This window comes from Zootermopsis nevadensis, unplaced genomic scaffold, assembly GCF_977971745.1.
Source record: "Zootermopsis nevadensis isolate Lab colony 2312 unplaced genomic scaffold, Znev_1.0 Znev_ptg000022l, whole genome shotgun sequence".
Classification (NCBI taxonomy): Eukaryota; Metazoa; Arthropoda; class Insecta; order Blattodea; family Termopsidae; genus Zootermopsis; species Zootermopsis nevadensis.
In genome coordinates, this window is record NW_028259154.1 from 16,895,572 (window position 1) to 16,912,489 (window position 16,918).

The following is a 16,918-nucleotide window of genomic DNA, read 5'->3' on the forward strand; positions in this document are numbered from 1 at the left end:
ACCGTCGGAGGTACGATCAGAAATGTCTCCACTTTGTGGTCGGCCAGGTAGCCCTCCCTCTGACCGCCATCTCCAGCTTCAACCTGGAAACGTTCGTTCAACTGGAGGAGCGTTGCCTTGGTGATGTGCACTCGGCTGTAACACACAACACGACACGAGGGCAGCTGTGAACACATGCGTGTTTGGCGTGAGACTTGCAGAAGGTCCCCACTTAGAATCCCGGTCGGAACGTTGGACACACGTCTGCACTGTGACTTTTCATCAAAACGACGAATTTATGCGGTACATAGTTCGAATCTTTACCGGGTTACCACCTATACTAACTGAAGCTTTCAGTATTTCTTCTTGCCCTCACCCGGTAAAAGTACGGATAGAACCTGTGGCTCTATAAAATGTGGAGAATATCTTCGGAGGATTTGAAGTTATCACGACGGTGAGCCCGAAGACGGCTTTCTTCTGGGCTGTAGCACCTTGTAGTCTGGTAAAAGTTTACCAAAGTTTCAGAGGTCATTTCTGTCTCCATCATCAGGGCTATGACTCATCGCCCTGATGATGGAGACAGACTTTTACCAGACTATACGGCGCTACAACCCAGAGGACAGCCGTCTATGGGGAATATCGTGACTGCTTTATGGAGTTAGTCGTTATTTCTACGGTACCTGCATAAGCGTCACTTCTTATGATAACATTCCCCGGCCTGAACACCTCCGATAACGCTCCTCACACTGCACACATTCCAACCATTCCTGCGGTGTATCCAGTGTCTCGTCTAACTATGGGTACTTACTACCTGTAAAAGCGAAAGCAGTCTTCTGGTAGACCTACCGCTCTAAACTCACACCATCGTGGAAACCTCAAATCGTACAATTACCACTGCTATGAATTTTTAAAACTATGAATATTTTATCACAAATTAATGTTCTCGTATTTCACTTCACTTTTCTCATCTCAAAGTATATTACACTAAAATAAACAGGATCACGGTAAACATATATGAAATAAATATTACTCAAAACTCCTTGACTTATATGTGAATTCTCTTCACAATGCCAATAACGACAGAGAAACTAACTTTTGAGTTAAAAAATGTAACATTCGTGCTTCGTCCCTATTTCGCAGCTTTTATTACTAATTCTGTCTATTGTAAAATAGATAAATAAATACTACGTATTATTTATGCATACTAGGAGATCTACTCTGATGTGACAGCTAATAGATGATAAACACACAGTTAACTTTGGAATATATATATATTTTTGCATTTGTTGGTGGTCCACTGACAGGACTTTCCTTTATTGTGTTCTCGATATACAGATATAAGCATACTCTGCTTAACTATTGACTTAATTCGTTATTTAGACAGCTGAATTACGCACTAACAATTTGTAATGCCTTCCTTCGTACACAGTTTAAGAAAGTGTTTTATGGACGTCCGTTCCGGGGAACAAAAGCACAACAGCCAAGTATTCACCATACAAAGGAAGTGTTAGCGTTTCAGCGAAGTAATGTACTTGCTTAATAACGAAGTAACCAGACAGGCTCAACACTCACTAATTGGCCGAGATTCGTATCACTTTGCGGGTGTAAGTGAACTAACGTATAAGTCTGATTTCTTGTTTCTTTCTCAGTCTATTTAACGACGCTGCCTCTACTGAACAGCTTATACAGTGTCGAATGGAATAAAAATCATGGCTGAAAATTTAGGAACGGGATGGAAGAATGCGGTTGTGACATATTTCAGCATTCCAGGAAGATGTCTGAGGAAAACTTCAACTCACGATACCTGCCCTTCTTGTCTAGAATGGAAACCGTGGGATCCATATAAGAAGCAACATTTGTGACCACTACATCGTCATTTTTAATTGGGACTTTGTAACAAAGTGCAGTTCGATAAACTGATGGGATAATAAATCGGTAAATAATCAGCGGTACATATGCAACCCATACAAACGTCAGATATGTCGTTCATATCCTCATACATAAAGTGAGCTGAAGCAGGCGTTTTATTGAATTTGAATGAAGCGTTTATTGGACACACAACAGAAACGAAACTAAATTACCTGGAGGCGGAATGAGGTTATTGGACGCACTTCCAAGCTGGTGTGGGGATGCCCCTACATAAACAAAATCCTTGAATACTAGCACTAACTTGCATTGCAGGATGCTTCGTTGAACTCTCCGTCAAACCTCTTCCGGAAAGATTCTAGATTTGTGTGAAATACAAAATTCCTTTATAAAGAGTGTATTTTTAAACATACACTGTGAGTGATACTCCTACGACGTTTTGTATATGGTTAATGGAAACTATCTTTTACAAGACCGAGGGACGTGCTGGGTAGATGTTGAAAGCTCATACAGCGACTAAATTTAGCTTGAATGCTGTATGTAATGACGCACGTTTGTCTATAAAAATCTGTTGAGTGGGGGATGTGGGAATCAGCTTAAGGAAGAGCCAAATAACAACTATTATTCAATAGCAAAAACACTGAAGAGTACACGCGGTTTTAGTGTTTACTTGCAAAGTGCTGAGACCCCGAGTTCAAATCCAACGTTCTTTTGTGCTGTGTTGTGATACATTCTAGAGATACTGGAGGCGGACATGTAGTAATGAATGGTCTGTTGATTGGAAAAATATGTTGGGAAATACACATTGCCATTTTAGGGAGGAAAATATATTCACAATATTGCATTATAATACAGTCAGAATGCAGCCTTCTACTGGAATTTAAAATGTAAGTCTCTAGTGACTTTTGTAGGCCTATAAACAAGGCTCAAATACAGATTTATATTTCTCACTGACATATAGCTTACGTACACAACGTACAAATAAAGGTTAAATTAATGGATGTTAAGAGCTACACGTAATGTAAAATCTAGTTCCATACTGACTAGCAAGTGATATTGTTCACAGCTACATAAAAATTATATTGAAGCCTAATTGCGTGAAGGCCCGTATGTATAATGCAATGTAATGCAACGTACTCAATACAGCAGAGCCCTTCTACTGAAACTAATAGTCGCCAAGTTACTCAAGAAACCTTCCATCTTTTATGAGAACCGAAGGTACATTGCCATATATATGAGAACATGCCATCGTCCTCTTCCTGATCCAGATGAATTTAATCCACAGCCTCACACACTATTTCGCCAAAATGTCTATGGCAAATCCTCTCAGTGAAAAACACTAGGCTGCAAACTGTTACGTCTTCATGAGTATCACATATAGTTCCAAAATAATGACAAACTAACAAAACTGAGAAGGTATTTATTTTGTAAATGAACTCACCCTGGGACGCCCCCAGACTCCATGTGGTTGGCCAATGTGACGTCATCGCTCCACACGTCATACTGCCACTTGCGTAAACCAAGGACTCCGCACAGAACGTTGCCCGTGTGTATGCCGATTCGCATGTCCACATTGAACCCCGTGGCTTCACGAACAAACCTGAAACAAGACGACTGCACGAGTAGGCGTATGCAGCTTAAAATGATCTTGTACGTTGAACAGATAATAATTTGGAACGAGGCATCTTGGCTGGACAGATTGAGGAAAGCTGTGATCAACTTTAGTCCGGATAGCCGACAATCCGGCAGCAATTCCGTCCTCAATAAAATATAAACCTGCTAGGTCACAAGGACGAAGGGTGAAGGCTATGGTCAAGACAGTGACGCCCTTCTCCATTCCTTGGGGACATTAATAATGCTTCAGGTACTGTACACACGAGACTGGGAACGTCTAGAACAGTAAGCAAGCAAAGTTGTTCAACGGTTTGTTTTGATGGTGGCCCAAGAGATTGAAGAGAATCTCTGCATGTGTACAGAAGCAATATTGAAAAGGCAAGACCAAGATGTCGGAAATACACTACGATATTCGCTGATTCATTTATTTCATTTCCAAAGCTTCCGAATAGAAGGTAAAACAATATTTGTATGAAAAACTAAGTCCAACTGAGATGTGAAAAATCACAAAGGACGTATTTTGAAAACAAATGTTCTCTGATTAGAAGTATTCCTTCTAGTTCTTGTTATCAAAACAATAACCGGAAATCGTGTAAAAGTATTATCGTACACGGCCTTGTAACAAGGGTGACTTTGGCTCGATCGTTGTGGAGGAGGCTGGGAGACAGTCTATTAGAAGTTAGTGAACCTGCTTCTGATTTCATTCTCGTACCGCAGTACGTATCTGTTATTGGGCTGCGTTTTCCAATGTTACACTCTGTACAAACACCCCGAAAAATGTTCCAATAAAAATAGTAAGCTTAATGAGACCCATACTGTACATGACTTCACAGTTTCTCGTACAGTCAGCCGTATCTGAGCGTCAAGAACGGGGCGGGCGTATACTAACCATCCAATTCGCCCGACAGCTTTCAGTGCAGACCCTCAAAATAAAATCACAAGAAACTATCGAGCAACAAAGCATGCAGAAGGAATGGCAGACGACCAGGACTTCGCCATTACATGCTTCATATAAAGAACACATAACATCGGCGGAGGGAATGTTCTATATATGCGTTCTTTATTATCACATAAAAGACCGATTCAAATAAATGTAATAAAGTCACTCAAAATAAAGAAAATGTTTCATTCCGTTGTTATTTTATATAGCCTCCTTGATTAACGTAAGGTTTTACGAGATTCCAACATAGAAAGACATGCATTTCTCACTAAACAAACGCCCATAAACTGATAAACAGAAAGGCACGCGCCATCATATTTATTGGCATTGGAACAACGTAATTTCGTTCCTATTCAGTGCAATTTAAAGGTTCTGCTAGCACCTACATTTTTCTGCAGATTTATTCCACCATCGTCTCTGATACTCATAGGAAGAATATCGTATAAAACCTAGTCAATTTGTTGTAACAAATATATTGGAAGAAGCAATACGGTGGGTCTGAAGTTGCAATACAATTTTGTTGCTATCCTTGGCATTAAGCAGTGGTAATAAAAGACAGTGCAGGTTTACGATTTATCTAAGTGACTCGTTCAAGGAGAATAAAGTTGTAAATCGACTTTGTGATCGCTCTTGCAATCAGCGACATGAACGAATGACTTTGGACAAAAAAAAAGCCGTTGCGAATTTTAAAATGAATTTTCGTTTACAAAGTTTAATGCGAAAAAGAAATTGGTAATTAGGTTTTGTTATTGTCTTTAAAAAGAGCCAAGCTCCAGTAGCTTATGTTTATTTTACAAAACCTCACATTTTTAAACAGCTTAAGGTGCGTAACATGCATGCGGATGGTAAAGATTCGTATGGATAAATAGCACGTTGAATGACGATATCTTCCGAACAAAAATTGCAGATCTTTGAGGCAACAACGCATATCTACAGAGGGTTTTTAACAAATATTGCTGTATCTCTTGAAAAGTTATTCCTGAACTTCAATTTTTCAGACTGGCCATCTGCCTGATTAACAGAATAACTAAATATACCACCGAAAGAATGGACTAGTTAACTAAGTGTTTAATTAACTGACTACATGACTAACTGCACGACTGATTATTTAAGTAAATAACAACTTATTACGTAACTAAGCAATTGCTGACCAGAAAAACTGATTTCTAACCGTCTGTCTGAGTAACTGTTAAGTCGAGTAACTGAATGTATGGACAAAAACAAAAGCTCGAAAGAACAGACATTCGATATTAAGTTTAAAAGCCAATACACACGTTTAAACCATACGATAAGCAAGCCTCCATCCACTTCACTGACGAACGAAGAAACAGACTAAAAATACTTCAATTCATGGGGGGATGGATCTTGATTATTTACTTGATGAATACACATAAAATGTATTTATACAATTTCACTCCACCACATATAACACAAGGTACTAACACAGTAGCGATTACTAAATATTGCTGTATTGTGTGTCGGAAAACTTTGACATAACATCGAATGCACACGATCCAGCGCTTTAATAGAAGTGAACGGACGCTGAATCCCTTGATAGGCACAATCATATAGAAACAACTAATTATAGCAGCTGGGGAGCGTTACGTCACGGCGAAGATCAGAGCCAAAAGACAACCTATCCGATTTCAAGCTAATTAGTCCTCCATGCAGACTATCGATAGATGGCAGTCGGTGACTACTACTTTCTTTTGTCTGTGTTTAAAGTTTGTCATCAAATTAAAGAATTCTGGATTGATTACTAATATTTTACGATGCTCTCTCAATTGCCTAAGTTGTGCAGCTTCGAGCGTGGCATCATATGAAAGTGAATGATAAACGTGAAGGTACGGGAAGGAAGTGGTCGTGGCACACATCCTCTGTACGTCTTTCTTGGGGCGGTGCTTAGGCACTGAAGAAATCTCACCGCCAGGTTGCCAGCAAGAAACAAAATGCATACCACTCATATCTGGTACATCACAGAAAACATGAGTCTCATCAGATAAACCCGGATTTGAGACTCAAAGCGGAGATGACCACGTTTCCTCTGGGTTGTAATGACGCCATTTTTAAATTCAACATTAAGATAAAGGAGCAACGAAGATGCACAGATTCACCTATTAACTTCGTCATGCTTGCCCACGTAATAACTTGAAAACCGCTGAACGGATTTTCATTAAATTTGGTATTGGGCAGTTTTACTAACATTTGTCGGAACATTCCAAAAACAACAACGCGTCTTCAGACAGACACGCGTTTCTGCGCGCTTCTTGAAATATATTTTGTACTTTGTCTTTCGGAGCGAGAAATGTCTAAGAAACGTTGTAGAGTAAAATAAAATGCATCTTATGCCCAATAAACTTTTCTCTTGAGTATTACTGTTTTCGGAATAATTGCAGAAACGGGGTTTTATGCTGTGTTACCTCAGAGTTCAAGAACCGTTGGGCTGATTGTGACCAGATTTTATGTTGGAGGTCCTCGGTCCTTCATTCCGCCTATTTTATGCACGTATACGAACTTAAAACCTACAGTCACTACCAGAGCGAACACGCTAGAATTTGAAATGAAGTCACATATCGATGTAATGTCTTATCCATGTTGCATTGGACTTTTACGGTAAACATGAAAGATCAAAATTCATATCCCAAATCAATATACCAGTATGTTTTTGACAAGGTAATTAATAATGAAACATTACATCGTATCTCTCTTGTCTTTAATTAAACATTTCAGACTCAGAGCATATGGAATCAACAAATTCTTACACGTCTTGCTGTAATTTAGAAATTATATGAATGCGAAACCATTGTTTTATTCTTCATTTTGTGTTGTTTCCACACGACAGAATTTAGCGCTAAACTATCTACTGTTGAGCACTGCACAATGCATTTACATTGTTTCTTTAAAAATACGCCATGTACAAAACGTTTTTATCATATGTTGTCGATCACATTATAAACCGTAATAAGATGAACAGTCTTTTTCAGAAGATTTACGAAGTTGGATTCGAGCATTAAGGGGCGAACGTTAGGCGTATAGACTTTTTAATACTAAATTTCATCTTAACATCGTCAGTAGTTTCCAATTGAAGCATGAAATACAAACTGGCAGAAAATAAGACTCTCATTAAACATCCATTTTATGAACTTTGAAGAACGAATACATTAGCTATTAAAAACAAAGCCAACAGCATTCGATTCAGTAGGAAATAGGTTACATTACAGCGGAAATAAACATCTCCCCTGTATAGGCCTACAGCTGGATTTACTTAAGTTTCCTAAGCAGTGTTACAAAGAAATACGTACCTAACGCAGTTAATGTTCCAATAAATCTCTACCAAAGACAGCCTTGTTAATTAAAACGCATTTCGGGCAGCACGCTTCAATCTACCTAAGTAAATTGAGCAGCGTGGAGTAGTTGTAATTTTGCCAGAGAGAAACAATTAAGGGCTGCTTCTTCCATCACAGGAAACGCTTCATAATAAGAACTAGATTACATTAAGATTGCTAAAGCAAGATCGAGGACCTGAAACTTCAACAGATTGGTCTCGAATTGCCATAGAGAAAATAGATAACAAATTCATTCTTCAGAAGAGCAATATTAGTCTTCGTAACTAAGTTAGGCCTTTGATTTGCAATCGCAGTTCATGAGACTCGTATAACTTATATGGTTTTGAATAAAACCATAGGAGAGGTTTGTTATTAGCGTCAAGACTCATGCTCTTTAACGATTTAGATACTAAATGTTTACAAGAAATGTTCGCTACTGAGCTTTTATCCACGAGTAACTCAATTTTAATTTATAACAACAAATAAGTTCGTATAATGACATAACAATCACTCTTGTAACTGAACATCTGAGGCCTACAAGTGAAGCTGTCTACATATTTGCAGAACAGTTTCATATGTTGATCCTTATCCTTTATCCATTTTTTAGTTACTGTTCCCCGTTTCCGTCTCTAAGCTTTACTCCCTTTGAAAAAGTGTCTACAATTAATTCGCATCAAAGCCAACGGATGACAAACTTCGTGGAATAGAATCCTTCGTGAGACGTTAACAGTCGCTGGGGTGATTAAGAATTTATGGAAAATGAAAGTCAGTTACCATCGTCTGTAATATCCATTTTAATATTATCTTAACATCTGTTCATACGCCTCCAAAATCATCTCTCCCGTTCAGGTTTTCTGGATGAAATTTAACATTCATTTCTCATCTGCCCATGAGAGCTACTTGTACCGCTGTTTCATCTTCCTCACTGTCGCCGTAAAAACCGATTTCCTTGAAGAGTGCAAATTATGAATTTCATTATGCGAGTTTATCCAGTCTCGTTTCCTTTTCTACCTTCTTAGGTCTCAAATACCTTCAATATCATACGCTTTCCGAAATGTGAGAATTCTTTATCGTGTTATAACAGCTTTATTAATATGCGGATATTTAAATAACATAACATTTATAAGATTATATTTAAATGTATTGATATTATTTTAAATTTTACTGAGATTTCAATAACAGGATCAGGAAGTTTGCAGGTTTACTGCTTTTCTTATGTTTTCTGGAAATATTTCTTGAAATATTATTTTCTACATCTTAGATAGATAAGCATACCACAAATATTAGGCCACACTAAACTGTCTCCGATTGTAATTATACAGTACTAAAGCGACCTTCTGTGTAAATATTCTACCTTTCCAATATTAACGTTTCTTGTATTTTACTGAACAATTTTTTTTGAAACTTTTGTATAAGTGTGAAACCAGAACTGAACAACAAGTTACAAAAGCCAAAAGTAATACTGAGGATGTAAAACCAAATTAATATTCGTCTGATATATAGACCCAACAATAGCTCCCTTAATCGAAATCCTGGTAGAAATTCAGAAGGTTTAAATTTCGGTTTAGATTCATGCACTTGATACATATGAAACACTTTTTTCCGCGAAATGACAACAACACGTGTCACAGTGGCTCTTCTACGTGTAGTAGTGTGCCAACTTAAAGCGCCCATTTACTACATAGGTAATGGGGGGATTCAGAATCCCTCCTCTATTCATCATACATGTCCAGCTGTCGCGGACCGTGTGATGGGGTGAAATACCGGGGCTTCATCCAACTTGCCATGCAGGCGGTCTAATCCATAATTCAGGAGCAACAGCTGCTTCTACAGAGGCCACTCAGGTTATCTCCAGTAGCCACAACTGTTTGAGTAGTGTATTTGTATACCATGGCGACTTATCAATTGATAAACATCGAAAATGAATCTGAAATATTCTAAAGTGAGAAAATTAATAATATTTAGAAAGTGGTCTCATGAATAGTTGCGTCGTGTAGCACTGAAAGTGTGCCAACAAATACCATCCCTGCTCCAAACAACTCAGACTCAACATAAAATAACTTTTACGACATCCCCTTCAATTCGACTACCTCTGGGCTTCGTTAAACTTATGGAACTTACAGTCTAGTAGAGATGTTGAACTTGTTAGCTACATTAGGCAACATAATCATTAGGGATCACTCTACTTTAAGAGCAAGTGACTTCTCATATCTAGGTTATCTTGTTATCCGCTTTATAACAGTGCCTGCTTTTCCTGCAAAACTTCTCTGCACTTTCCACCCTCGTGAGATTAGAAACAAACGCCATCTACCGGTAAACGCAAATCTGGAACTATAAAGCGGCCCATCCACGTACGAGTCTGGCTCGGCGAGCTTGACTCGTGAGCCGGGCTCGGATATATTTCACCACACTTGTATAGCAGACTCGGCTCGTGACACCCCACCCACAAACGAGTTCGGCTCAGTGGAACCCGAGCCGAGCCGGACTCGTACGTGGATGGGCCGCTTAATTCGTTCTCAGTGCTTATAAACACAGACACATCAAAAGCCGAGCCGAGCTAACGCCCCGGTCTTGAGAAAAAGACTTACGTTCTACCACTCTATACATCCTTTGCTAATTTAGTGTTTCTGGCTGCTTGTTCTACTGTGGAGGGCAAGAAATTAAAACTGTATTCACAAAGACATTAAGAGCATACGGTATTAAGTTCAGAAAGAGCTTGCTACAGTTCACTTCAGTATGCTTCATATTCCTGCTGTATTTGTACTTAATTCTACCACTGAAACGAGGTCTCTCGTTCTACGACAACAAACGAGACGGAGTTTTTGAGAGCGAAGCATTGAGAAGATTTGGGATGAAGAACGAGGAAGTAAAGGGGTGTTAGAGAAAAATACATAACTGAGTAGACATTAGCCCATCTTAGGTTACGAAGACTGGCAGAAAACAAGAATAGCTTACTCAGAAATATCACAAGCTGACTGGAACCAACGAATTCTGTTATTTTATTTATATAAAGTTTTCTAAACGACGCGATCAGTAAGTCAGATTAAAAGCGTCAAATAAATACTAAATTGGAAAGGATGTGAAAGAAGTGGTCGTGGTATATTTACGGTGGGACACCTGCATTTGCCTGTAAGGGCTGAAGAAAACTATAAAATATCTTAGTCAAGACAGCCAGTCATCGGAACGAGATTTGAACCTGGGACCTACAGGATTTATAACAGTCTGGCGGTGGTATAATCGCTGACCAGTCAAAGCAGGCAGCTCAGAATACTACTAACTTTATAAAGATCATAAATTGCTGTGGCAGGCCAGCTGAAGACAGCATTAACACTGAAGAGATAATTTAAATTAAATGCCTGAAGTGGCACTCGTATTTACACAAGAAGTCACTGGCTGTTTTGTCTAACATTTATAAGCTGTCAATCATGCTGTCAGACAGCATATAGTTTGGAGGCTGGCATCTTAAGTGCTTATCTTTTATCTTACCTTATGGCCTCAATCATCTGCAGCCCCATGTTGACACAATTGTAGGCGTGGTTGGGCCTTGATACTGGCAGGCCCGAAACACAGTAGTAGCAGTCGCCCAAGATCTTAATCCTCATGCACTGGTTGTCCTGCAAACAACGATCATTTAAGTGGAAAAAGGGCGAAAACCCAGAACTTATTAAATATATTTTTAGCTAACTGTTATCAGCATAAGAACGACAGTAAAAAAACTGCACTACGAAGATGAGTGTCTTCTGGGATGTTTCGCTGTGTAGGCTAGCAGAAGTTGCCGACGATTCGAAGGCACTTAATGCCTCTACCATCATGGGCGATGAGTCATCGCCCTGATGTTGAAGTAAGCAGAATGCAACTCTGAAACATCGAAAACTTCTACCAGACTACAGGGCTCAACATTCTAGACAACTAGCCGCTGTGAGAAACTGAAATCTCAACTGACACTGATTGCCGAAATCGAATGTTTAATACTGCAAACACCAACGTCTGTCTTTGCACACGGTTAATTACATAATTCATTACCTGTCATGCACACAACCTATGTCCCCCAGATATATTTTAATGCTATTTTCATATGTCCATCATAATATTTCTTATCAAAGTTTCCCATGAATTTCTAATCCAAACTTATATATGCATTGCTTGTTTCCCTTACGTTGGCAAAATTCCCAGCCACCCGCAGACTTCTATATTTCATTATTCTAACAACACCAAGTGACCTGCATGAACCAGCAGTTCCTGGTTGTGTAATATCAAGTTGATCACTTATTTAATTCTTCTCAGGTCCGCATATGTTCCTGAACAATATGTTTCCGCTTTTAATGTCTGAGTATAGAATTATTGGACCTTGACACCTGAGTGTATAATGATCATGCGCAAAACGGCTCAAATACGCGATCGAAATATACCTTCGGGGCACGTGCCATTGTTAATCGAAACTCGGACAGCCGGAATTGATTCGTTACCTGAACACACGTAATGTTTAAACCACTCAGTTTCGGTAATTAGCTTTATTAGAGTTCGGATCTGTGACTAAAGATCCGGCAGCAGGCAGATTACTTCAGGCTTTCTGAATTCATCAGAACAATTAAAGGTTTGTAATTTAGCACAGTACAATACTGTGTGAATCCGCAAACAGGTCGCCTTTCATGCCAATTGTTAGTATTCCAAGTAGAGAAATCTACTTAAACTAACGACTTTATATACACTGCGGCTTGTATGTGACTTAATATTGTAGTACTGTTGTTAATTTTAATATCAAAGTATATCTAATTTCAAAGTAGTAGTATTTTACGACTTGTTATAGTACCATTTCATATGGATTCTTGTTATCCCTATTAAATAGAAAAGTCTTTATTGATTTTAACAACCATTGTGTTGTTGTAACCTATAAAATATTCAATATTTTGCATTGACATCATGATGCCCGTCCAAAATTTGATGAATATCTGGTATTTTTGGTAGAAACTGATGAAGACTAGCAGACACATATATAAACACACATAAACAAATACGCAAACATACTCACGCACAGGTGTAAATTATCTTGCATAAGCAACGCAATGTGTTTTAAAGCAGTCTATGTGCTTATCATCGTCTTGGTTATGAAATGTAAGTGGAAAAAGAGAGGATGAAGAGAGAATTGCTTTCGATACAAATTAAGAAGTTGTGCAGTACAGAAAGGTATAAAAACTGGAAATCAAGCACCTCAAAGTTAATTTTAAAATTGAAAATTTGTAAAGCATCAAACCAGAGTGCAGTGGAAAATAACAACGGAATATTATGGTAATAAGCGGTGTTGTCCAATATGAAGGTATAATTTGCCTTGTAGGAGGGAGGGTGCACAAGACTCAAGTCAAAATATCACGTCTCGGGGCTGGCAAACAAACTGGGACCTCCCAAATACAAAGAAAAAGTGCTAACCACAAAGTTCAGTATTTTAGTTTCGTAGGGTTGAAAGAATGAGAAAAGTGATGAAAAACGTTTTTGAAGGCAGCCACTGTAGGTTGTTTTAAGGTGTGAGCACAATCCCGGAATTAGCTTGGAGAGACCAAGGAAAATTACGAAACGCCTAAGCCAGGATAACCGGTGGCCCGACCGAGACTCTGCACCAGCCTTCTCGGTGCGGTATTACCAGAGTAGTAACCTGTAACACGCACCTGTGCAATCTGGTCGAAACGTCCGAACAATTCGTTAAGAGTCATAACCAAGTCCGAGGCGCTCAGCTGCTCAGACAGCGGGGTGAAGTTGACAATGTCGGCATACAAAATGCTGCAAAGAAGAACACAACACTTTATTAACTACTGGTCATATTATATTATGTTGGACAATGTCCACTGATTGAGGCATATCACCCAGACGATGAAGGTGATACGTTCCTCCTAAACACTGGTAACCTGCAAGATCACACGGCCCCACACCCAAAATGACCACAATCGACATATTTGATACAAGTTACGCGACATTTCAAAAGCTGGTTCTATATCCGCCTTCAGACTACTGATCTGCATTGCCATGACAAATGTTGGTTAGCATTGGCGGCTGTGGTTCCACTGGAGTACCAAGGTTACCGCCACTGACATAAAAAACAGCGTCGCCAGAAAATGTGTTTAGGACGAATTCTCTAGAAGTCGCGTACTTCGGCTATATTAAATACACATCAGACAGAGCGCAATTTCCAAGATAATATTTGTATAAATAATCAGTTAGTGTGACAAACCTTCAGAGAATCATTAACTACTCATCACTTACAAACGACTCACAACAGATGCAGAGGGTGTTGCTGAAAAGCTGACATTTCACGGAAAACTTCCTCCTAAGAGACAATTTATTCTAAAGAGACGAGCATGAGACATGCCTATACAATCAGACTTGAGTGTTTCTAACAACTTTAAGTACTTTCTGTAAAGCTTAGATCCTGTGTCCCAAAATACCGACACTCTTACTGCAGAATAACCTAACAGCAAAAGAAATTTAATCCGCAGCACTTCGTCATAACAGAATCACTTTCTATTTATTAAGTTAAATAACAACTCCTTATCAAGTGAACAGAACACCACGTAGCGTTGAGTGAATGGTAGAATAGCTCTGGACGATGTTTAAGGAAACAATTGTGACTGGCTATGTGTCTGGAAGGACTGAGGAAAGCCACCGAAACCTCATTCCGTATAGGCGCTCTACAATTCGAGGTGGGAGTGCCATCAAACAGGCAAGTTTTATCCCACAAGTTGGCTTTGTCGAGTAGCGCGTTCAAAGTAATTGAAGGGGTTTGGTGCTAAAATGATCTACCTCCAAACAGACCGAAAACAACATTTGAAGCTGTCAGTAAGGCCTTAGGGCGGTTGGTAGGAGAATAAACGAATAAACGATAATTGCATTTAGGGTGAATGAAACGACAGTAGTCATTCTTCTACCTGTGGTAGATGCAAACACTTCAAACGGTACGACAGCTTGAACGCAGTCCAGCCACCGCACTTTGCGACCACATATTCTGACAATGTAATGAGGGCTGGCAACATTACAATTTGCGTGGTTGCTCTCTCTCGTTAATTCCTGAACCCGCATTAAGTCTTGCAAGAATTCAGGATGAAAGGCAAAGGGATAAAATTAAATGTGTACTTCTCTGTATATTTTTAAATTGTGTTAGTGTCTGCTGTTGTCATACTGCAAGCTTTAACGAGACAAATTTGGTCTAACAAAGGTTAACTCGTTGTTTCATAAACATAATTAAATTGGTATTATATTTGTTGCATTATCAGACAACAAACCTCGTAAACAGAAGTTTCGATTACTTGCGGAAAAAGTGGATAAACTGCATATACATAGAGAAATTGTTACACAAGTTAAATTTAGAATTCCAGAAGACCACGTGCCGACGATGGAACGAATTGCGGAAGTACGCTCTGTGGCCTCTTTCGCTTCCGAATTCAATATGAAATCTTAAGTCCTTTAGATATCTGTTACGAATTCCTGGAAGCAGGATCAGCCCATCGCCTCGCAAGACCTATTACCTACTGACAACACAACATAAGAGAAAATGTCGAATTACAATGCCCCGTAGTCCAAGATACCACGCACTTCAGAACACTCGGTCACTGTAATTGACATAAAACAATAATAATATTTAAAAAATGGTCCTGACCAACCATAAACGAAACGAATATGGGGACAATCGTTATGAGAGGAAAGTCTCTGGACCTTTTCTATTATCTGGATAGAAAATATATGATCTTTCGGGTCAACAACAAAGTAAAGTCCAAACAAAGGTATCCCATAACAATGCTGGATCGATCTCACAACATTGATGATGATAACCTGAGACACTAAACCTCAAGGGGATCGAGCAGAGTGTGAACCATAATATATATATATATATATATATATATATATATATATATATATATATATGAATGAATTTGTAATGCACATATTGCTTACCTGACATTGTTGTGTCTTTGTACGTACATCTCGTGAAAGCGAGTCTGTTTGTTTGACATTTCCTGGCAAGCGTCAGCCATCTTTAGCATGATACTTCGCTTCACCTGGTAAAGGAATCAAAACAAAACCTCCATGAGATGAAGGTAGACAGGTAAGTCCGTGAGCTATTGCTAACAGATGTAAATGAACATTTGACCCGAAACAGGCGACACACTCAAAAATGTTTCATGAAACGACCAAGAAGCAACGATTCACAGATTGCTTCGCTTTTATCGATACATATATAATCTTGCATGTACACTGTGAGAAAGTATCGTAACTTGTATTATAAATAAAACTGCTGCTGAAGTTACAGGAATTTTGATATCTTTAATTAACAGAGAAGTGATACAATCTGTGAAAAGTACACATCTCACATAAGACTAGAACAACCAGCCCAGGTTGACTGACAGATTAGAAACGGCAGCTTCAAAGCGTGAGTGGTTACTGGTCGTGCATTTGACTAGTGGCCTGTTATGTACCCAGGCATTCTGCATTGGCATGATGTCTTCAACGATGTTCAGATATAAACGAGCAACTGCATATATTCTTAAAATCGGTTAGAGTATAGTATAGAATTCTAAGCTCTGATACTCTCAAACACATGCAGCGTCGATATGCCTGCATTTACAACACAAAAGGAAAGCTATTTGCACAGATTCGTTGGCATGTTCATAACCTGTCACCAGACGAAATTATGTATGTCAAAATTCAATTATTGGTCTGTTACTGACATCAGACCAAAAAACAAATACTTATTTCGCAACTTCGTCCTGATTTCATTACAAATTCTTAAAAATGAAACAACTTTGAATAAGGAATTCGTGTTTTACAATAATATATTTCCATACAACGTTTCAGGACCACAGACTGACACGTCGCGAGCTGCTGATGACTGGTAATCGATTATCGGCAAAGGGTAAGGGGTTTACGAAAGACACTTAATTTCTGAGTCCATTTTCAACCTCCAAGACAAAGGACTTTTGCAACAAATTTTGACTATTAAAAATTCTGAGGTATATTTTAAGACTTAATATAACAACATTATATTTCTTCCACAGGCGATAAAATGATCAAGAAACTGTAAAGTGCTTCATGGAATACAGTTTAATTAGGTGTTGACAAGGGCCTGTCATTGTAACCTATTTATGACATAGATAAATTCAGACCACAATCTCACACTGTTTTTTTAATTCGTATAAATATTACCTACGAT

At 38.7% G+C, this 16,918-nt stretch overlaps 1 protein-coding gene across 6 annotated transcripts in view; it reads right to left on the reverse strand.

Moving 5' to 3' along the window:
• Ac76E (adenylate cyclase type 2 Ac76E) overlaps nucleotides 1–16,918 on the reverse strand; it is a 102,709-nt gene that overhangs the window by 14,935 nt on the left and 70,856 nt on the right. For all 6 annotated transcript variants that reach the window (XM_087353754.1, XM_087353750.1, XM_087353751.1 and 3 more), the window contains 5 exons: nucleotides 15,664–15,767; nucleotides 13,386–13,497; nucleotides 11,212–11,339; nucleotides 3,287–3,445; nucleotides 3–135 (listed from right to left, as the gene is read on the reverse strand). In XM_087353754.1, coding sequence (XP_087209880.1) covers nucleotides 3–135; nucleotides 3,287–3,445; nucleotides 11,212–11,339; nucleotides 13,386–13,497; nucleotides 15,664–15,767 — 636 coding nt within the window. The remainder of the gene's footprint in view (nucleotides 1–2; nucleotides 136–3,286; nucleotides 3,446–11,211; nucleotides 11,340–13,385; nucleotides 13,498–15,663; nucleotides 15,768–16,918) is intronic.